Source organism: Patagioenas fasciata, chromosome 5, assembly GCF_037038585.1.
Source record: "Patagioenas fasciata isolate bPatFas1 chromosome 5, bPatFas1.hap1, whole genome shotgun sequence".
NCBI lineage: Eukaryota > Metazoa > Chordata > Aves > Columbiformes > Columbidae > Patagioenas > Patagioenas fasciata.
The window spans coordinates 37,152,771-37,177,378 of record NC_092524.1 but is presented as its reverse complement, the minus strand read 5'-3'; the positions used below and the strand labels follow the sequence as shown (position 1 = coordinate 37,177,378).

Genomic DNA, 24,608 nt, shown 5'->3' with positions numbered 1-24,608 from the left:
TCCTCCAATATTTTCAAAGCTTAATGTGTGGCTATCTGCATAGATCATTTACATTGCTGGTGAACACAGTAATGTTCCAAATGCACAATAAACATACCAGGTCTCCATACATGCCATGACAGTTTGGCCAGTGCTACTCCAATTTAATAAATGGAGTCTCAGACATTATATTTAATTGCTTAAAATCTAGGAAAAACAAAACAAATCAAAACCAAAACAAAACCCCCACAATCACTAAATTAGCATTAGAAATAGTCTCAATGCCAAGTATGGGCATTAAATTCTGTCAGTGTTGCAGTGCTGCAGTGTTCAACCCTTGCCCTGGCAAATGTATCAGCAAACACTGCAGCTGTTCCATGTGGAGGAATATGGCACTTTACTGCTACAAAGAGTGCAACAAGCTGTAAAGCGTGTGTCTGGTGTGATCTACAGTATCTTACAGATTTGATCCCAAGGAAAATATGCCAGCATGTGAGACCATCTAGTTAATCCTGATGGAAGTCAGGGGTATTAGCGAACTATTTCGAGCAATGTACTGAAGCAGAACTTCTGGTGTCCCACAACTTTAGCGGTAAAATGCAGGTCTTATGAAGGTAAGGAAGGTTTTGGGAGAACCACTCTTTGGACACAGGCATCGACATTTTATCTATGTCCCATTTTCTGTAACTGAAACCTTTTTTCATCTGGGCCATCCCACAATTTTTCCAGTTTACTCTTGAATAAAGATCTCAGTAGAGGATGAGAAGCCAGTACATATGATGTACGCCACAGGAAAGAGTATTATGTGTTTTCCAGTATACTGCTGTGTACTACTACTATATTGGGAACTGCCTGAGTGGTTGGAATATTGCTCTGTAAAACGTTGGGACCAGTGCTCACAGAGGGTCTTTGCATACAGTTACAATCAGCATTTCCCATTAGGAACAGAACTGAAACACCTCACTGTGGAGTTGCAATATTTCAACAGCAAAGCCACACAAGTAGTCTTGAGCCAAAAGTTTGTCTCTCAAGTTGTAATATTTCAGCAAAACAATTATAGCAAAAGTAAGACAGAAGTGCATTGATATGAAATGGAGATTACTCCTCTAAGTGTGCAGTGGTGAAGCATGTTCCTTACCTAACAGCTGATCTTTGCTATTCCTCATCTCTTCTTTATAAAGGTTTTTAAAAAACGCAGAGAAGCAGCCTAGAAAATAATCTCAAACCTATGCACAATTTGATTATTGCTATCTGATTTTTAAATATGAATACAGGTTTTATACAGCATACTGAGACAGATTTTCTGTCTGGTGCTTCTGCTCAGAAAATGAATATTAGTGGTCTAATGAGAAACTATATTACCTTCTTTGGTACCAGATTCACCAACTAAATTTGTAAGTATTCTCAGAACACAACAGCACCTAGGACTTCTCCTCCTCTCCCACCTACCAAAAAGCTGAGTATTGGGACAAGAGCATTGTGACAATAGTAACTTTCCCTCTGTATCACATAATACCAACAATAGCCAAAATAATAATTCAGTTTTACATTGTCTTCTCCCTAGACTGTAGGATACAGCAAGAATTTAGACTTCTCTGCAAAGGATGAACTTCACTCTCTCAAAAAAACATGTGTGGGAGATTCCCTTTCTGAAGGATGGCAGCTGGCTCATTATCACATGCAAACTAAAATATCTGGGTGCCAGAGATGGTCACTTGCTTCTTTTGCACTGCTGAGCTATCTACAGATACGCTGTGAAACGACTGAATTTGAGAGGGTAATCTTATAGATACAAAAAACCTGACACTATTTTACAAAAGGATGTAATTTTTCCTGTGATTACTCTTGTCCTCTCTACAATTTTGCATGCATCTGTATGCATAGGGCAGTTCATCTGAGGACAGTTTTTCTATGTCTGTATTTCTGCAACTACTAATTAAGATAGACTAACCAGTACACTATACATAGACAATAAAATCATTTGTACGTGGCTTTTCAACAGACATGGTCAGAAAAACTTGAAATAAATCTAGACATTCTTCTTTTTTTTCCTTTCTTTTGCTTCAAATTTCTTCATTCTCTGTTGCATGCCCCCAAGGACTGTGAACATTTCTTTTGCCTATCTTTCACTGACTGAATTATGCAATGGAAATGGCTTGAAAAAAAAGAATGAGTGCTTAATTTTCATGTTTCTTAGAGGTAGATCCTTGTAGCTTCACTTTGTTAAAAAAAAAAAAAAAAGAAGAACTTCAACATTTATCAGCCAATGATCATACACTTTTTTGTTTAAGTGTTGTGAAGAGCTACTTAGCTTATTACGACCTTTTTTATTCCATACACTGACTATACTGGTCTTCAAAGCGTCCTGTCTACAGAAAAGATGTATTCCCTGAGTCTGATGAACTGGGTTTTGTGTGTGTTTTGTTGTTGTTGGTTTTGGTTGGTTGGGTTTTTTTTTGGTTTTGTTTTTTTCCTAGATAGTGTCTGCACACAGTTATTGATTAGAGTCACTCATCCTGCTTTGTAATACATTTTTTTTAAAAAGTTCCACTAACAGTATTCCCAAATCCCATTTGTATCTATCCCCTAGCTGTTTCCACAAGCAAATGGCAGCATATCCTATTGCTGGTTTGAGCAACACATGTGGTGACAGGCCAGTCATTTGCTACCTCAGAACAGAAATGGCGATGAGTTATAAACTTTCCTTCAGTGACAGCACTTGTTTTGGTGTCTCTCTTCTACTAACACTCTAATTTTCATTGAACTTGGACTACATTAGCTGTGTCTACAACTGCAAGTAGTCTAGTCTTTAGAAATGGATTCGTAGACAGCAACAGCTGGTACTGAGGATCTAGTGTTCATGCTATACACATTTCAGGGAGTTTTAATTATCTCTTTTCTGATCCTGTGGAATTTAAAGCCTGCTATAGGTGGATACTGCTGGCATGTTCATAGAGCACATCTCATTTAATTTAATGTTTGTGCACTCTGATACTGCTCTGCATTGCAACCACAGCAAAGGGGACAACTGGTAGATTTGATTCCAAAGTGCACTGCTGATTCAAGCTAAAATGGTGGTGTATACATACCCAAACATTTGACTCACTCTTTTCTCTTAAATTGGGTATATATTAGCCAGAGGGCTTCAAAAGCCACAGAAGCACAGCAAATGACAGATAGAGAGATAGACAGTGAGAGGGAGAGATAGACAAACGTTCTCTTTTAGTAGAAAATCATGGTACAGAAAAAAAATAGTCATGGAAACATCTCTGAAGATACTTAAGGATACTATACAGTTTTTATAATACAGTTGCTATCCTATCCTATGCTGCTGTAATTCCTCCCAGCAAATTACTCAGACCTTTAGTAATAGCAGGTTTTTCCATCTTGTTCTGATACCTTTCACACAATACTGGCAGGCACAAAGTTATTCCTTCTTTTCGTTGTTTCCCTCCATCCCAAGAGACATCTGTAAGCCCTTGTGCTTTTAAAGTACTAGATGCTCAAAGGCTCTTCTGAAATTAATAATGATCAATGCCAGCAGCATCTCAACACCCTACCCAGTATTCGCATGTGATGGAGGGAAAACAATAGCAAAAAGGAGACATCAACTTGAATTCTTCTAGCAGTTGTTTTAAATGGCAAATATTTTCCTTTTTTTAATGTGAAAAAGAAATAAACAATAACCTTAAACAATATCTTTTTAAATCCAGAACATAAGCAGAATCTGAATTACTCCAGGGTTCTGCAAAATTTGTATTTCTCTACAGTTGTACTGGCAAACTCAGATAATTCCTACCAGTAACGGAATTTATACACTGAGTAGCCCTACACTTTGAAAAATGCCATCTAGTAAGCAACTTTCTGGTTGTTATATGGTAGCTGCATCACTCTGGGATGTGTTTTTTATTCTGCTAATGAAACAAAACTTAAATATTCAACAAATACCGACTACGTGTTTGCAGTCCAAAAGATTTATGTACAAGCCATCCATTTAGTTTTTGTCAGTGGAGGACTTGCTTAAGAAAAAGGAAGGAACTGCAGGGGAGGAATATTAAATGGTTTTGAGAAAACACTGTACTGAAAATGATATGTGAACCGAAACAGTACAGAAGGAGTTGTAGCTAAATTTAATCCTGATTATTTAGGTGACATTTTTACATATACTGGAATATACTGGAAGAATGATTCTTCTGATTCTTAAAGAGGAATATCTTCAAAGCACATTCTGTAATGTAAAATAAATTCTCTGAAGGGGGCTACAAGAAAATATCCATGCAAATATGATACATTAAGTGTGAGAAACACTTACCTTGTTGAATATCCTTCATCTCCAGATGCAAACTGGATATTAAAATTCCTACAGTTTGAGACCGTTTTCCATCCAACAATTTGATAATCTAGAAAGATGATGCAAAATGATCTGAGATCAAATAAACAGTCTACAAAGGGTTCACTCTCATTAATGACAGAAGCTAATTTGTAAATTGAATTCAATGTCTCTCCAAAGATCAAAACTTTTTATTAAGTAAATGTGGTAGTAAGAGTTTCAACTTATCTCTGTGCTCTGCATCTTAACAAATGGCTGATAAATGTAAGCTTGAAATCTCACCAGGTCTAGAATACAACATCACCTCTTACTTGTAGGATGCTATTAAGAAGAAAAAAAGGCACATCAAATAACTGTTTTGGAATATAGTTTTTTCTCCTTCTCCTTAATGAGATCAGTACAGAACTATTTAGGACATCACAAGTTCCTTAGTTTGTCCGCTAGTTTATATTTCAGTGTGAACACATTTAAGTCTATCTTTTTGACAAAGGACAAATTCCTGACCAAAAAGAATTGGAGAAATGTCTGAATACTATTTCTGGAACACTAGGGGCTTCTTCCACAACCTTGACACTTTACAAGAATTTAAGGATTTTGTTCATATTTTGTGTAACAGAGACTTGTCAATATAATGTACTGGCATTCAAATTGTAATCTTTTCAGGTGTTGGGTGCAGGGAGAAGAAAAACAAAGGAGGTAAATGCTGAGGAAGATAGTTTGGCTGGTTGAAATTAGTGATACTGGATACTGGTGAGCATCAGTCCATAAATAAAGAAAATGAAACCATCAGAATTTTGGAAGTGTAGCTCAAATGTTAGAAATGTCAAAGCTAAACTTCTCACAATGCTTCAACTGTTGGTATTTGTGAGTTTGATTTATGTCATAAGGAAGATATAACAGTAACATGCAATACAGACATAAGTTCTTCAAAATAAGAAATGTTCAGATCCAAGCAGCTGGCTTCCTTCATAGTGCTGATGAATGAATACCATTAAAAATATTAACCCATATGCAAAATTAAAATTCATAGCTAAGTTTCCCCTGAATTTATATTTCTAGTGTCTGAACAATATTTAATCTATATATATCCAAATTTAATTTTAATAGTTGAGTGACACTAAGATTTGGCTATTTAGTAATATTAAAAAATTTAAGTAATTGTTATCCTTTATCCCTGTAGTATTCTTACAGTTGCTCACATTACAGACAGTTAACTGACAAAATTTACACTAACTTATACAAATATTTCTTACCTATGTTTTATGGGATTTAGGAATATTTAACTGTGTAACTACTTAGTCATTCACCTATATGAAAGTCAATTTGCAGTTGAAAAATACAGGAAAATGATAAATTATAGTGACATTTTCACCTGAAAATGCCAAGTTACTTCTTATTGATAGAGTACTGAAATTGGACAATACATGAACAGGTTGGAATACATGCTGCCTTCAACAAAGATCTTACAGATATTTTACGTTCCTGTTGCAGGAACTCAGCATTTAATGAACTTCTGTTAAAGTTGCATATTTTCTGCCAAAATTGGAAAGAAAATCTATCCTGAGAGGTTTATTCAGCTTATATGTAGAACATGAGTGCTGGATATTAAGAAAGCAATACTATTTTAATGTTTTTTTTTTTCAAATGGAAAGTCTCTTTATCTTCTGAGTACACAAGCAGACAAGATTAACTGGCTACAAGTTAGCATATATGAATATGTTATAAGCATTGCATCCTGTTGACTGATTCTTTAGGGCAAATGTAAGTAACTGCTCAGTTTATCACGGTCATTTCTGAAGCTTTACATGAATTTGCTGAACTCTGCAGCACATTAGCTTCTTACAGGGATAATTATAGGCTTGAGTAGTATGCAATTTGTATAGCATTCACTGACCTCCACATTGACCTTGTTCAGGGGCAAATTCATAGATTGTCATAAACCCCATTAGACATGCCTAGTTTGAGGCAAAACCTTTCCAGACTACAGCCATTGCAGGCAATATGACATTTGAAATAATTCTATGAAAGTATTTTTAAGTGCTAATGTATTTTCCAGATAAGATCAAACTAGCTCACATTGCTAAGCAAGATTTCCTCCTTAAAAGACTGGTGAAAAAAAAAAAATTAAAGAAGACCCTTTATAATTTTAAAAGCTAAAACAGTGATTCCTGGTTTAAAATGGCCAACTAACTGTACATTCACATGCATTTTAGACAAAGGTACACATGGTCACAATTACCAGGCATCAGACTAAACTCAGACTACCTGAAATAGCTTCAACCAACTGAAATCTGTAACTGAAGGCTAATATTTTATTCATTAGAGAGCAAAAATGGAGCAATAAGACAACAGAATAGCTTAACTTTGGCATAAAACTACTCTAAAACCACAGTTATAATGCTAAGAATTACTTAGGACTTTTGTCATAGATTTTTAGAACCAATGTGTAACTTGAAAGATTTTGCAACAAAAATATATAATCAGTAGTAAAACAGAGAACAAATTTTCAGAGATAGTGTTTTTCTCCAAATTCTGGGGAGGTCAGTAACAGGGAATTAAATATTTGTGTGAATTCCAAATGGAAAGGAGACACAAAAAAATCAGCACTTTTCCAGGTCATAAAAACCATAAGGCAAATAAAATGTAAGTTTGTAAAGACTGCATTGAACTATTTAGTCTATGCTTTTAAAAGAGAAATCACTGATCACCTCTCAGCATATTGGGACTCGCTTGTAGCTGGCAGTGACAGGTAAGCAGCTCATATCCAGCTGACGCCAGTGGGTGCTGCACTGCCAGCTGGCAGGCTTCGCCAGCTGCCTGCTGCTCCTCCAGACTGTGAATGGAACGTGGTAATGGATGCAGCATCTTCTGGCTCGGTGACAAAACTGTGACTGCTGGTGCTAATTCATTTAATTCACTGATCCATAACACTATTTGCTCTATGTGGTTTTCCCCAACTATTTTTTAATGTTATTAAGTTAGTTGATTTGCTGTACACAAGTGTTCCTACTACATCTTCCAAATATTTATCATCTAATTTAAAAGTGGAGACATAATGAAGCTTGAATACATCCATAAATTATTACGTCATTCCCATTAAAAGGTGTTTCTCTAAGGCAGCCAGAAATGTATTTCATTAAATATTATAAGACAGACTTTACTGTTTTGTCTAACTGTACTGTCTACATTCTGTCCAGGACACTTACTGGTGCTGAAATCTGAACAGATTCAGTTTACTTTAGTGATTAAAAGCTAAATCCTTCCTCCTGCTGGTGCATGGATTCTTTCCATAATATTTAAATTTATTGAGAGAAACCATAAGCTAAAAAGCTGTCCTGCATATCATAGTATTTCCCTCCATTCCCACTCATTAATTTTTATGGTGAAGTCAACAGCCTGGACCTATACGTAGTCTGCTGAAACCCCGTTCAAACAGGGGAAGAATATCCTGGACAAGATGCAAGTAAGTACAGCCTTCCAGCCATTCTACATAAATACCCCAAGAATTACTGATCAAACTGCAGAAGTGTAAGACTAGACTTTATCTCTTCTATTCCTGCTCAAAGGAGATCCAAGTTTAACTGTTTTTTATTTAACATGGATGAACCGTAGCTTTTTATTCTAAAAAATATTTTAAAATATTTTAGGAGACGTAATTCTATTTGTAATTCTACTCGATAAAAATGCCCCCTTTTTTAGCCTTTTGCTAAAGGACAAGTAAAAAGCAATTTCTCAGCTTAAAGCAGCAGGTAAGAAATGGGCTAGTAAGAAACTTATTTCAGTATCTTTATGCCTATCAAAACTGTAAAAACAGAACAAAGCCACAAAGTAGATATTTACCCATTTTGGATACTTTCCATATCCTACAAGACTGCTGAGCTTTGTGGCAAACAAAGAAATGCCACATGCACAAAAATAAAAAAGAAAGCGAGAGTTCCTCGGAAGAGCATGCACTAGTATTTTACTACTACTCAAGTTTGAACACTGTTTATTATCTAATGCAGACAGCTGAAGACAGTCATTGTGTTTCAACCCTGCAAAGCTTCCAACATTTTCTGCAATATCTGCCCTTTTTGCAGAAACACAAAATTCATTAATTGTAATTCCTCATTTTGTTAGATGGACAAAAAGCTTGCTGACAGACATATCCCTTTCAGTTAAAAAAATGCAATTCAGTCAAAATATTGACACTCTTCTTAAATGAGAACACATGTTAATAATTATGTGAAGTCTGTTAGAGATAATAGACAACAGAAAAGCCATTATCTTTAATGTCCTCCTGCGTCTTTGAAATGATAATCATTGCACTAAAGGGCCAAAAATGATGGATGGACTTTCATTTGGAGCATACACCTGACACAAATTACTTGACATTTACTCTTTTTTTTTTTTCCTGTAAGATGAAGACAGAGTGGCATCACAAACATCCAACTATCCTGCTTCTTGAAAAAGTATAGAATATACTTGAGTTTTTGAGGACAAGTTATTAACGAGTGCTCAAATATATTGGAAAAATCAGTGCAACTTTGAAATATGTGAAAGTCCAGCAATGGAGCTACAGAATGCGTATGGAATTAATCACAGCAAAGGAATGTTGTTTTGTAAATTACCTTTTTCAGGTTTACAGGGTATCATAGCTTAATACATAATGGATCGTGGTTTTTATTTCATTTCAAAATAAATGTCCTAATTCTGCTTTTCTTCTATTTGGTACTGCAAGAACAGATTTTGGTTCTGCTGCAAATTTAAGAGGAAATGGAGAGCCTATTGCTTGAAAACAATTACATGTGCCTATCAGCTTAAAAATTTGCATGGATGTGTACGGCCAAGAAATGTTAAGAATGAGTGAAAACAAAATTGTTTGCATGTAAAACTTCAGTCCTTCATCTGGCATGAAAACAGCTATAGAAGACTTGACTTTCAGAGTTTGGGAAAGATGTTAGATCCTTCAAATTATATTCAAATCTATTGCAAGATGAGTTATTTCAAAACTACATGACGAGTTTGGGGTGGCTTTTGTTTGTTTGTTTGGTTTTTGTTTGTGTTGGATTTTTTTGGTTAGGTTTAGGTTTGTTTTTCGGTTTATTGTTGCATTGGTTTTTTTTTTTGTTTCTTCAGAAAAAAAAGGTTAGAGTTTAAATATGTTAATTCTGTTTTCATTGTTTTCATAAACAGCTATGGACCTTAATGGTACTGTACTGAATTGACTTACAGTTGAACACTTTTGTGACCTAAAACTTTCTAGTTAAGTCCATCTACAATTTCACAAATATAACTTTTTTTTTTAATAAGCTATACATTCTCAGAGAAATGCTTTAGTGCGAGTATTGGTGGATAATACAACAGGTGCAGAAATCATATGTTGAGAATGCTACAACTGATACCTTAAAAACAGAATTTTAAAACAGGAGTCCCATAAAAAAAGCGTTTAAACTCTAAATGTCCAATAGAATCATTATGTAAGTTTAAGTTATGTACTAAGATATCCTGGTGGATACAGCCCTTTTTCTTCTTGATTTCCAGGACGCTGTAACTTCTAAGCAATTTTTAAAATGGGATGAACTATACACATTTGAAAAAAGCTTAACTAAAAATCACAACACCTTACGTGGCATAAATACTTTTAGATCTAATGCATGTTGCCAAGCTGCATCATATCAGTAACTCATGTATTTATATTAAGGCAACTGAACCAGTCAAAACCAGAGAGAAATGTATGTGATTCATATTCAGGTGTTAATGAACTTCTTTATTTTCCTCTCATAACTTCAACTTTGCTTGCTGCAAATTCAACCACTTCAAAACTATCCTAGGAAATAAATTCCACTCCTCCTATATACTATTTATCCACCTCTGGGAAAGGCAGGATGCAAGCAATAGTCTCTTTTCAATTTCATAGACATCACATCCAAAACCTCACTGCATTGTATTACCTTGTATAAGATCAAGATGCTTAGTCCTATACTTCAAAAGCATTCTTATGAGAAAATAATTACATTTATTAATTCCTAAATATATTGCACACTATTTTGCTCTCATATTAGGGCATAACTAATATATTAATCTAGATAGTAAATTCTTGCCATTCAGAAAAGGCAAATTCTACTCCCAAGACATAACAGCTAAAACCCAAGAATATTTATTTTTATAATTTTTATCATTATCTACTTTGCTTTACAAGATTTCATATATGCAGAGCAGATAAAAGGTTTCCTGAAATATTTGAGAGGATGTTGAGTTTGAAAAAAAAAGAGGAGGTTCTTCCAAAGCAGCTAAATTTTCCAAAGGAGTGCATGATCGAAGAAGCACAAGGAGCCACATATTTTTCAGAGCTTCTAAGCCCAAATAAGCGTTACCATAACAAATTTCAAGAATATATAAGAGTACTAGAAAGGTACATCTGACTTTAATTTAAACTATATTATTTTTACATTGTATTACTATCAAGTAATACAAAATAATATCAAAATAAGTAATATTAAAATAAGTTAATATATGTCTAAAAATAAATACAATCACGCTCTACACAGTCCTTTAAGAAGTTATATTACCATTGCTGAGGAAAGGTTCTTAACTTCCCTTCCTTTTTTTTTTCCCCACATACTTGTTTAGAATACACTATTTTTTAATAACCAGAGTTCAGGATGATAGCCTCTAGTAACTAGTGTAAGCCATTTTCTGGCAGGCACAAAAGCAAAGAGTTTGGAAATCATGAAAGCACTTCCACTCTGGAAAAAAAGGATAGCCAGCTGTTTCCATCCATAGTCCTACACACAACGGTCAGAAAGTTGACTTTATGCCTTTTTATTGAGTTACAGAATCATGATGTTGGAATGACACTCAAAATGTCATCCAAAACATTTCTGCACTAAAGGACCTTATCAACTATATGTGTATCATTCTAAACAAATTTTCTTAAAGATCTCCCAATACAGAAACACAATTTCCCTAGCCAAAATTGTTCTGCATTCCTTTGTTACCCTCACTTTCAGAAAGCTTTTCATAATTTTTCTTTGTAGCAGCTGCATGCACTTGATGACACTTACTGTGTGTCCCAACCAACCTTCTCTTCTCTAGACTAAACAATCATAATGATTCAATTATTTTCTCAGACATTATTTTTACACTTTTCGTCATTGTCACTCCTCTTGAATCTTTACGGTTAGTAAATATTTTTAATGAAGGGCTGCAGCGCCTAAGTCTAGATGCAGTTCTTCACTGAGACATGGCTGAGTTGATCGTCTTGCAAGGAATACTTCTATTGATCTATTAGTTTTGTTTTCCCTTTTTAGTAGTACCACCATTTGACAATTCATGTTCCTCCCATGAGCCATTATAATCCCAAGATCCTTTCTGCTAAACTATTACCTAGTCAGTTAGCCAGTTGTACCTCATCTTGGTTTTAGGTAGCTGAATATTCTTATCTATAGTAATGTTGTAGTTAACTGTATTAGTGTTGTGTTTATCCCTGTCTTTCAGACTGTATCTTTGATATGTGACAGCTTTCTAATGGGTTTACTCCAGTACATTTGAAGCCTTTTGCAACTAGGTGGTGACCGCAGAGTTAATATTCCATTATCAAGGCCATAAGTGAAAATATCGAGGTAACTAGACCCAGCTTAGATGCCCACAGAATCCTCAATGTATTCTATTTTGACACTGACTATATGTATGAGTATAAATATATTCCATATAATAAATATTTATTTTATAAATTATATATTGTATTGTAAGTACATTTTGAGTAAAAATATATATATGAATATAAATACATACTCAGAAGGTTCTCTTCTGAGCACAACCTGTCCAATGATACCAGAAAACAGACCACCTGTACCCTTTATGTAAGACAAGATTTAGATATTTCTGGCTGAAAATGGTAGATGTCTCTCTGCTGTAAGCAACAAAAGCACAGCATACAGTGAGTACTTTAATGCGTTTTGCCATAAGGTGTCTACTTTGTGGGCAGATGTGTAAGAATTTCTACAGGCTTGATGTGATGTTTTCCACAGAAGCATTCATTTCACAGACTAAGCATACAGATTGTTATGACAGGTTTCACAAAAACAATAATTCTGAGAATAAATTTAATAATATTATTTTATTTGGAACTGCAAGTGAAATGTAAATAGATGATAAAGAAGTCATAATTCCACAGACCACTGATTGTTAAAGTCTCCTTAGTTTTATAAAGAAGAATGAGAAACCATTCCTCTCTATTCTTACTTCCAGGCTCAAAAAGAACATGACTTTTTGGCACTGATATAATTCTCACTCAAGGAGAGAAGTATTAAGTAATTGCATTTTAATAAGGAATCCTGTACCACCTATTAGTCTGCCATTTCTCTAAATACCAGGCAGGCCAAACTTAGTGTGTATAAGATGGTATGAAATAAGACAAAGTTTGTGCAGAGGAGAAGCAATTTAATGTAGCGAGTAGGTCAGCACTAACAGGCATTATTAAATAAAATAGCTTAGCTATTCCAAACATAAATTGCTCCTCCAGATTCTGTCACTGTACCTATATCTTGATCTGGAAGGCTTTTTTATAGAACACGAGAAAAGAGTTTACAAAGACATACAAAATCACAGAGCATCAGCTAAGAATTATAATATATGGTGAACCTCATAAGATTCATATGTCTCTCTTAATGTCTGTGGAAAGCACCTTTAATCAGATCACACCACTCCACACACTGTGACACTTGTAGCATTCTTAAGACCAGACAAGCACAAATTTCTGTACTGAAGAAAAAGATTGTTGTTACAATCCTAGTACATAGATATAACCATTAGAAAAAGGGCAAGAAAAGCTGAGAGCTGAAAAAAAGCACAAGAAAGCACACATGAAGCCATCTGAACTGACAGTTTAATATTAACCTACAGAAGCTTTCTGTTACTACCTACTAGTAAATAATAAACCCTTCTGTAACTAAATAAAATGCTTATGTTCTACTGTATGACTTGCAGCCCATCAAGATTGATCCATTGGAGCGAGCCTGCAGACATCTGGGCTTTCAGAGAGACGAAGAAGAACACAGGAATATCTAAGGGGATCGACGGTCTGTAAAATTATTCAGCTGTTATTTCACAGAGGAAGGTGCAAAGACAGGATATAGAAAAATATAGAACAAGAAAGTGCTTCTATACTCAATTAAAATCAAATTTCATTTGAATTCTAAAAGCTGACTTATTTTTAATTTTTAAATTGATCAAATCAGGGAAAGTTTAATACCGTTGATGATGAGTTCTTGAAATTTTGACAGAAAGCCCTACAATTTCCATGCTTTGTAACACCATGATCATAATCCCATGAATTTTACCAAATCAAGGACATAGTAACAGATATAACACTTAAACTATCTCTTAGATAATTTATTTCTGAATTTTCACATAGTACTTTAAAGGAAATTTTTTCATTTCATTAATTTCAGTAAATATATCCATAATCTTAAAACAGTAAGTTCACATTTGTTAACAAAACAGAATAACTCAGAGTGACATAAATAAAGAAGGTATCTTTGTAAGAAAATACACTGGTTTCTGATAAGAAGTAGTACTCATTACTATACCAGTATTTCTTATATTATATAGAGTGACTATTATCCAATATGATTTTGGATGAAGAGAGATGATTTTAAAAATGTGCTGCTATGGGAAATAAGTTAGTTTACAAAGCAGCACAGAAAAAAATAATAATGCAATTTCATCTTTCAGAATATAGCCCTAATTCTCTACCCACTTTGCTGTCATGCAACTGGAGAAATAGATATATTCACTTAATTGCCAAGAATTTGAAATACAAACCTATTGGTGCACTTATTTTATCTATTAAAGTTACATAGATTACATTCTTCTTCAAAGTTCTCTAGAAATCTGTGTTTCTTATTAAATCGCTGTTTCTGAAAGAGGTAAACTAATGTAATGCAAAAATAAATTTTACAAAGAGGGTATCAGAAATGTGAACTATCTGGATTTACAGATACAGATCAGTACTACATGCTATACGCAGTTGAAGCATTTGTCAAGTAAAATATGTCAAAATATTTTTCACAGAGATGTTCATGTCCAACTTCATTCTAACTGTAACAATAAATAATTTCTTTAGGGCATATGTACAAATACCAGCATGCTCCCATCCTGGCCTAATTTTTCACTTTTTACATCACAGGCGTTTGAATTTCATAAAATCTATAACATTATTTACACTTCTAATTAACTATTGTGCTATGATATAATACAGGAAGTTTACAATCAAAGATGTTTTGAAAGATCTGATTGCACTGATATGTATAAATGTATGTGTATTTGCCATTATATGTATTATAAAATCAAAAAAGGTAGATCACGTAGCTCACATACAAAGTGCCCTCTTGTGGTTCCAAGAAGGTAAACTCAAACAGATTTACGACATAGTATAGATTTAAATGGGTTTCTAATGTATAACCACATCGTTTTAGCAAAACAGTATCAATTATTATTCAGCCTAGAATTTTTCCTGCAGCAAACACTACTAATGCTGTCTCTTTTTCTCCTGTCCATGCATAGTAAGTGTTAAGTACAAGTTCTCTGTAATGCGTCGCGTCTGAGGCAGACAACATCCGCACTTTGGTAATGACACAGCTACTGCCTGAACCATGGCCATTAGAGACATGATTGTCCTTTCCCTTTCCGACACAGCTCATTAGCTACACCAGAAAAAAAGGGGGTTTGGCATTCCTTATTCGAACTGTCTAACGGTCCTATTTTGCTTTATACATCATTTTTCCAATAATATTAATCTCAATGGAAGAGGGGTTTGCTAGAGTAGCATAACAGCAGACAAATTATAAATCAGTCCATGGACAGACATCGCCTGAAATATTGGTACTTTTACATACATATTAGAACTTCCATTCAGTTTTCCTGTACGATAGTTTTTCTCCCTCACTGGGATGTGGAACCTTCATTTTCAAAGGCAAGAAATATCACAAGGTAAATAATAACTTTGTATTCTCAAGCAAAGTTGAATCAGGAATCCACCTATTTTGCTCTAAAATGAGATTTACTAACCCATCTATAATTCAACAATGAGTAAAAAGGGAGTTTTCTTTAAATGTAAAACTCAACAGTGACCCCAAAAAAGCAAACACAAAGAAACAATAAATACCTTTTTGGCCTTGTTTTTTTTTTCATAAGTCTCTGACAATGGTTTTCTTTTTTCCTGAGTGGTGTCTTTGGAGAATAAATATTCAAACTCAGTAGTATCAAGTATATCAGGTTCTTCTAGTGATTCCCATAACATTGGCACAGCAGTTTTTCTATAAAGGGAAAGGTAATAATAAAATTTCCAGTAAACATTTATGAAAAACCATAATAGATCTAACTATTACAGATGAAAATCCGGGATAGATGTCAAAGAAACATGTACTACTGCTATACATTTTTGGCACAACAGCCAAATATTACAAACTGTAGATTGTCCAAATACATCTTGAGAGATTTCTGCCATTTCAATGAGCATTAGGAGCATTTCAACAGCAGCTTTTCTGTGAAATTCACAGTAATCTATTTAGAGCTATAAATATAAACAATATGAACAGATAGTGAACAAACTTTATTCAATCACATTTTAAGAGCATTTGTGGTCATTTGAACAGGACTGGATTGACTTCATGTTAGCTGCAGATGTCATATGCTCATATTTATCCTTGTTGCAGTTCTGAGGAACTAGGGTAATTATTTGGCCTGTATTTTGGGACACTAACCATTGTACTGCTCCATTGAACCACCTGTAAATTTGCAATGTGGATTATCCTTCCTTTTTTCATTTTTTTTTTTTTTATTTTGGTGTGGTTTTGTTATTGTTTTTCGTAGGTATTTTTGTTTTGTTTTGTGTTTTTTGTTCTTGTTGTTTCCTTTCAAGACCAGATTAAGATTTGGAACACTTTGGAACTTGTCTATCCAATCCTCTAGTTTTATCTGGATTTGGGGAAAATACTATGTAGTGCTGCAATCATGGCACTTGCATTTTGCATGAGATTTGTTTCAAAATTTCGGTGCTTCAGGAAAATATGTGGGACAAAACTTCTGTGTGCTCCTCTTGTCTGTCAGTAGAAGGTGGGCTCATTCTTCCAGTAGGTGTCACTAACAGGCAGTGAAATTATTTGCAATAAAAAAGTGATGGAAACCCCTATAAAACACAAATAGCTGAGGTCACTTTCATTAGATGTAATATGCAACAAAATGCAATATCTATCAATTGAAGGGGAATAAGTTTTTTGGTTTGTTTTTTGGGTTTTTTGTTTGTTTGTTTGTTTGTTTTTGGGTTTTTTTTGTTTTTTTTTTTTTTAAATTTAGGGGTTTTTCTACTTAATACTCAACTTTATATTTACTGTCATGAGCATCTGCTGATGCAGCATATTCTGTGCTACAGGACATGCTTACAGCTCCACAGCATCCCTCTCTCTGATATTTGCTGTAGTGTCAACCACACTGAAGAACGAAGGATTCTTTCTGGCTCTGTAACAAGAACTTTGAAGTCTTGGATAGCTGCTGATCTGAGGAGCAGACCCTGGAAGAAGTTTCCAGTTCTAGTGCAGATCATGAAAATGCTGGACAATTACATCTGGTGACCAGCAGTTCACTAGAAAGCTATGACTTGGACATTGCATTCAGCAAAAGCTTGATGAACCAGCAATATTTCAGAACAAACATTTTGATTTCAGTGCATCAACAGGAAGAATAAAAGTAAGGTTTATTTATGGACCAACTATTTATTCAGTATGAAACACTTTTTCTCTAGTAATTTTGGGAAAGTAAAACCAAATGCTCAAACTGCCTGCTTCAAAATATTTCAATGCCTCTAATTCTGAATCATTGAAACAACACAACTGATATTTCATTAATTGTTTGTTCCTCTCAAATATTTTCTATAAAACATTAACACCTTACAATGCTTTATTATAACAGAATGATGAGTCTATCTCATCAAAATGAATTCAGACAAAAAGCTGTAAACTAAAAACTCATATTTAAATACATTTAAATTCAGGTATTTAACTTAACAGTGTTTAAATATAATCCTAAAAATAACTGAAAATAAGAGATTAAGAACAATCATAAATAATTTGTCATACTTAAATAACTTATAGTTACTTATTATAAGAATTTATATAATGTAATGTAATCTATAACAAATTAACAAGTAATCTATAATAAATCACCTGTACTATAATAATTTGTAATATAGAATAACATACAATATAGTTACAGGACATTATAAGTCATATATGATAAAATCAGGTAATTTATTACAATGTTCAAAATAAGCTTAGCATCTTTGCAACTGCACCTATGCTAAATAATTTTGAACACAGGTAATAATGATTTGAATTTTAGGACCTGAAGAATCATGTCATTTCATTACTAAAATGACACAAGACCTGAATCTTATTTCATGATTCTAGCAACTCCTTGTTAAGCTAGTCTGTGTCACTTAAGCATCCCCGGAAAAATACTTTTCGAGACAACCCTCTTAATGGAGCTCTGTGTTACATTAAACACTACTTGAAGCAAAGCTAGAATCAGCCAAAATCCAAAAGGGCAGCTGAGCAGCACTGAAACCACATACCAGTGTGGCAGTAAGGTATGCATGCTGGTCCAGACAGTGTAAATTGGAACACTTCTCCTGCCAGCTGAATACATGGATAGCATAAACAGAAGTTGTGGGATCATTTCAAAAAGAATGTCCAAAAATTGTTTATTTATGCCTGTTCAACAAAATATCCCTTATAAACAAATCAATACATGTTTCACAGTAACTTTAGATTTGCTACAATGGTATATACTATCAGACTACTTTCATTGAATCATAGAACGGTTGGGGTCAGAAGGGACCTCTAAAGATAATCTACTTCTCCCTCCCACCACAGGCAAGGACATCTTACACTAGATCAGGTTGCTCAAAATCCCATCCAACCTGATCTTGAAGACCTCCAATGATGAGGCATCTACAACTTCTCTGCGCAACTGTTCCAGTGTCTCAAACTTGTTGTAAAAAATTTCTTCCTTATATGCAGTCAAAATCTACCCTTTTTCAGTTTAAAATCATTGTCCCTTTTCCTGTCACTACAGACCTCAGTAAAAAGTCTGCCTCCATTTTTGTCATAAGCCCCTTTTATATATTGAAAGGCCGCAATATGTTCCCCCTTGAGCCTTATTTTCTCCAGGTTGAACAACGTAACTCTTTCAGGCAATCCTCACAGGAGATGTGTAAGCCCTCTGATCATTTTCATGGGCTCCTCTGGCCCCTCTCCAACAGGTCCATGTCTTTCCTGTACTGAGGGCTCCAGAGCTGGATGCAGGACTTCACGTGGAGCCTCACCAGAGTGGAGTAGAGGGGCAGAATCACTTCCTTCAACCTGCTGGCCACACTTCTTTTGATGCAGCCCAGGACATGATTGGCTTTCTGGGTTTCAAGCTCACTTTGTTGGCTCGTGTCCAATTTTTCGTCCATCAGTTCTTCTCTGCAGGGCTGCTCTCAATCCACTCATCCCCTAGTCTGTATTGATATTGCGAATTGCCCCAGCCCAGGTACAGGACCTTATAGTTGGTCTTGTTTAACTACATGAGGTTTGCACAGGTCCATTCCTCAAGCCTGTCAAGATCTGTCCGAATGACATCCCTTCCCTGAAGCATATCTAGAGTTTTATCCTAGCACAAAATCAAAATTAGATTGGTCGGGTTTTTTTACCTTTTATATGTATTTTTTAAACTATAGAGATCTCTATCAGTATTGATACTCCTCCATATTGGATGCTTCATGCTACAGGTTCTTGAACTGCATATACATATGCTTTATTTTTCCTGCTCTGACATAATTATACTGAGAGGTTGGTTTCCCATTTAACTGTTTCTAGGAATGGAATAATACAGGATGACACAACGTAGTGCTGTCAAGTGAGACTGAAGTGACTGGAAAGCAAAAAGAAACTCTAAGTGCTCATCTGACCAAATTTTAACATCCTAATGCAATTTTAATTAAGATTAAAAACCAAAACAAACAAAAAACCCCACATACACAAACCCCCAACTTTCTAATCTCTTAGCTACCTTTTTTCTTTGTAGTGCTAAGTCTAGGAACCTAGGATCCACCCTGTTACTAGAGTTTTCCATGGAGTACTTGGATTTTTGGGAAAAAAGTGACAAAATTTCCTTTTGCTATAAGGCACACAATTTTCATTTATAATGCATATAGTTTTAATTTATATTTAGTATTTTCAAATAGTTTCTTATGATCTATTTTAGACTTCTAGAACTGATTCAATTTTTTTCTTAAAACATGTAAATTCCATTCCTCTACACTGATTTTGTTATACATTCCTAGATAGTTCAGTAAGTCTTAAATAGTATACATAGCCTTGTATCATGGCTTATAAATACCAACGCTAAGTCCAAATAAATATAATAAATATATTTTACCTGCTGCCTTGTAATTGTATCCGTGTCCAATACAAAGGCTTCATGGGACGGCTAGGTTCAATGGCAGGTTTTCGAGGACCTTGGTTTGAAGATAAAGTGCTATTAAAAGAGAACCCAGGCCCAGGAGGTGGAGGGGGTGGAGGTAACCCAGATCCAGGCAGTGGAGGAGGAACAGGAGGTCCCAGCCCTGGAAGCGGTGGTGGTGGAGGTGGTGGTGGTGCTTGAAAATCCCTACAGCCTTCAGAAAGTGAAGATGGCAGTGGTGGACCAGATCCAAACTGAGAAGTCACTGAAGTTGGACCCATTGGCAAAGGAGGTGGTGGAGGAACTAAACCTTGTAGTGAAGAATCAGGAAGGGGAGGAAGAGGAGGTGGTGGTAGTGGTGGTGGTGGTGGTGGAGGAGGAGGAGACAGCATTTGTTTTGCTTGACAAGATAAGACACTTTCTGAAAACTGTACATTGTAACTGTCCTTATTTTCACTTTGGGCAGAAATACTATGTGACAAAGAAGAAATATTGAGCTTTTTGGGTACTATTTGGTTATTTTTCACAGCTCTGTTTTCTTCTTCACTAGGCTTTATGAAAGTTTCTCTGTCAGTCTGTATACATACATTTCGGTATGTCTTTGGTGGGTTGTCATCTTCAGTAGAAACACCAATATCCTTTGCTTTTTCACTTCTTCTGTTTAATTTATTATCAAGTTCATTCTTCAGCTGTGCAATGTTTTCCTCAAGCTGAGCAGTTGATACAGCATGTTCTCCACGAATATGGAATACCCTGAGTTCAAACTGAGACTGCAGAACAACAACAAAAAAATCCTTAGTGCAAAACAAAAAAGCCCTCAGTTGTTTTTTCTTTTTTTTCCCCTAAAGTGTTTATATTCTAGCAATTAAAAATCTTCACTTTTAGAGTATGTTACTTTAAGCAAACCATGATGACAGAAATACTTCACTTTCTCAGTTCTAGATAGCTTTATTGCAAGTTACTACATAATTGGACAACTAGTCATCTTTAAAGAAATGTAAGCAGCGTGTATTTCAACAAAACATATTTTATTAGTAAATATCCAGAACAGTAATTCAGCATATTCTAAATTGTACCTTGTCTTTAAGAAGACTTACTGTTTTTTAATTGCTGAATGCAATGATTAATTGTTCATTATGGAAAAAAGTAACTTTTTTGAATGGCATTGTACTTAATGACATGATTTTATTGACTATATCATTTCATAAATATGCCATATCTATAGTTAATATGCTAGGAAGTAAAAAATAGATTAAACACAACAGAAGTTGAAATGCCATCCTCGAAAAATATTAAAGACACAAATTAAAACCCTTTCTCAATCTATTAATAGTGTTCTCATCAATTAAAAACACAGAGATTTAAATTTATCTTTACTATTATATTAAAACTTCATTTCTACTAGATGTATTTTAATCCATAATTCAAGAAAATAAATCTTAGAACCAAGAGAATCAGGATGATTTCACTGAGGTAGAAGGAAATAACAATCTTTCAAGAATATAAGTAAGGAAGAATAACCCCTCACTTTCCTACCATATATCAGGAAAAGAGAAAAACATCTGACACAGAAATGTGCCCTTTAAATAATCCAATCCAATCCAATCCAATCCAATCCAATCCAATCCAATCCAATCCAATCCAATCCAATCCAATCCAATCCAATCCTGCTACTCCAGATCGTTAAGTCCCTACAAGCTATTTTCTGTTACTCCAGGATACTATCAGGCAGCTGGTGTTATCTTGTTTCTTTGCAAGGCAATGACTCCTGAAAGAGCATTTTCCGTGGTTCTTTCAGTACAAAGGGAAGCCAAGATTTCAACAAAAGCAGCTAATGAGCTGCGATTTTCCCAGATTCCTGGAGGAACAGCAACTTAGACTTAAATTCTCACACAGTGCTGGTCAGAAGTGGCAACATAGCATTCCCTACTTATCATCCCAACTTGAGCATCAGGTTAGAGTTAATAGTTTACAGCATTAACTAATACACATCCAAGTCATGCATGTGTAGCTCAGTATGGCAAATACAGTAGTGTAATATACTGTAATTTTATATCATGCAAAGAATCTTGAACAAATGCACAATGTATGTTATTTCTTAGAGCAGTATGATCATCTGGCATTCTAATCAATTTGTTAAGGTAAAGTCCAAAGTAAACAATCTGAAAATACTTTCTTACAGATTTGTGTTGGGAACAACCCATTTGCTATTAGTTTTACAGAAAAACTAGGACTGATACATACAACACATTGAACATTTTTTGCTTGGCTTTTTTTTTTCTTCCCCCTCCCCCCTTTTTTTCCTCTACTGTTGTTCTGTCAAAGTTTGCTGTTGCCCAGCTTCATTATTAGTTCAGTTCAAGTACCACAAGATTTTCTACCATTTGAACTGCTCCAGAGCAATCACCTTTCTTTTTAAACTCAGCATACTGATCCATAAATGAGGTAATGAAGTAAGTTTGCCTTAGGGAATTTAGCTATTCTGTTTATCATAGTGCGTTGCCCCTATTGGACATCAAAATCTCCCTGATAGAACGATTTACTTTGAATGTTAAGGATTTTCCCAGCAGTAAATCTGAAGTCACCTCAAAAACACACTGTAAAACAAGCACGCTATTTAAAAAAAACTACTTATTACATTTAACTGGGCATGAAAGCAATTGTGTTAGCATTATATACCTTTTCAAGTACAGATCTTCAGTCTTTAATTTACAATACAAAATTGGTGGTTTAAACTCAAATTATATTTGAGGTGATATTTTTATGCTTTGTCTTGCTTTTCACTCTTTCACATTTTCAAAATGATTTTCTGTTATTAAAAATAATAGAACTGCTAACATAAATAGGAATTAAAGCTAAAATTACTAACCACAAAACAGAAAAGCAGGCTTAACAAAACTGGGATTTGTATTTGCTTAGAATTCTTCTTCTGATGCATTATACATCAAATTTATAGTTAGTATTTTTATTACGAAGATATGCCACTACATTTTGTTATAGCAATTGATGATGCAGTACATATCCAGGCAAATATTTTCTTTCTCACAATTCATAAAGCAAAGGACAGGAACAATGGAATCTTCTCATACTTTTCATTATTATAAACAAATCTAACCTACTGAATATATAGAACTATCTCCATCTCACAATTTCAAGTGGGAAAAAAACTACTTTCATAGTAGGTGCTGTCACGAGAATTCTGAAATATTAAAAATATAATGTGAACACAGAGACATTTTATTGAATATAAATTAGTGTTAGAAGTGCTCATGTACAACCTTTCCAGTTAAATTCCTGTTTTCATCTAAATGGGAACCAAAGTTTTTTACCTTAGTATGTCTACCAAAGCTTACAGTTTTATTTTCAGGTGTCTGTCAACAGTCCTTTAAAATGATTATGATGGCTACATAATGATACATGTGGCTGCTGAAGCAATTTTTAGCTAAATTCAGATCTATGGGGATTTGAATAGATAGAGTTCAAATTATTCAACTGGATAGATACAGTTCAAATTCTTCAGTATCTTTTTACTGAATCATGTCAGCAATTATTACTACCATGTTGGCACTGTACTGAGTCTGTTTTCATGGCACATCATGCACCAGACTCCTGGAGTCTTTGGGAACTGCTGTTAAGATTAACAACGACCAAAGGCTATCATCAGAGTATAACAGTTTGGTCACAGCTATTTTAAGCAGAATGAAATGGAAAAAAAAATTCAGCAGGAAACAAGATGTCTGAGGGAGGAAGAAAGGTGTGGGAAGAAGGCTGGTGGGACAGAAGATACAGGAGGAAGGCTGGACTTAGAAAGCCATCTTTTGCAGCATGAATGAACATGATTTATAACTGAAAAAGGGTAGAGGATTTGGAAAACTATCAGAGCAAAATGTCTGTGTAAATTTCTGTATATAATGAAAGCAAGACATTAAGAAGAACGGTTTGGGAGATGTTCATCAGCATGGTTTATACATACAGGACATAAATTTATTTCCATTGGAAAATGCATTTGCCACGCTGCTGACTTGTTTAGAAGCCTGCTGCCTGCTTCTCAACAACGTTCATATAAGAAACTGGGATTGTATATGTAGTGCAAGAAACATATTTTTCTGCTCCCCTGACCTTCTTGCAGTACCAATCCACTGTTTCACAGCTTATATCAAATTAAGACGTCAGGCCTTGGCAGGTAGAGGATCTCTGGTTTCTCATTGTGTCCACGACTATTGTCAGCCACTCAGAGACACTGTCTAGTTTTTGTTACATTTTTCTCCCTCTCCTGTACACACACACATAAAATTGACACTTACAGTTGCCTAAATTTCTGTTACAATAGAGATAGATTTATTCCAGATTACTGTTACAAATACCAGACTACAGGCAGGCACATTTCAATAAAACCTTATTACTAGTTCCTCTTCATGTTGACAGTTTGACAGAAAATGTAAGTATATAAATAAATATACTGTAAAAGCCTCAATATGCTGAAATCATATTTCAATCACAAATTTGAAAGTATCTTAAGTCTAATTCACACAACAATACACTGCTTTCCTTGGTATGATCTTTCTTGTTCATTGTCAATATTAAATATGTAAATACTGCTATGCTAGTATGTTGAAGAACACTGATAGAAATCAGAATTCATAACAATCTTATCAGACAAGGAAGCAGTCTGTAAACACATGCTAGACTTCAAAAAAGAGAGCTGCACTGTACACAGCCAGACGGATCAGTAGTTGGGCAGCTCTAGAGGAAAATGATCTGTGAATGACAGAGTATCACAAATTCATCCTGAGTCAACAACTCCATATTAGAA

The 24,608-nt window shown here is 34.7% G+C and overlaps 1 protein-coding gene across 4 annotated transcripts in view; it reads right to left on the bottom strand.

Moving 5' to 3' along the window:
• Positions 1–24,608, bottom strand: part of FMN1 (formin 1) — a 204,878-nt gene that overhangs the window by 75,928 nt on the left and 104,342 nt on the right. For all 4 annotated transcript variants that reach the window (XM_071809341.1, XM_071809342.1, XM_071809343.1 and 1 more), the window contains 3 exons: positions 19,772–20,565; positions 15,459–15,609; positions 4,292–4,379 (listed from right to left, as the gene is read on the bottom strand). In XM_071809341.1, coding sequence (XP_071665442.1) covers positions 4,292–4,379; positions 15,459–15,609; positions 19,772–20,565 — 1,033 coding nt within the window. The remainder of the gene's footprint in view (positions 1–4,291; positions 4,380–15,458; positions 15,610–19,771; positions 20,566–24,608) is intronic.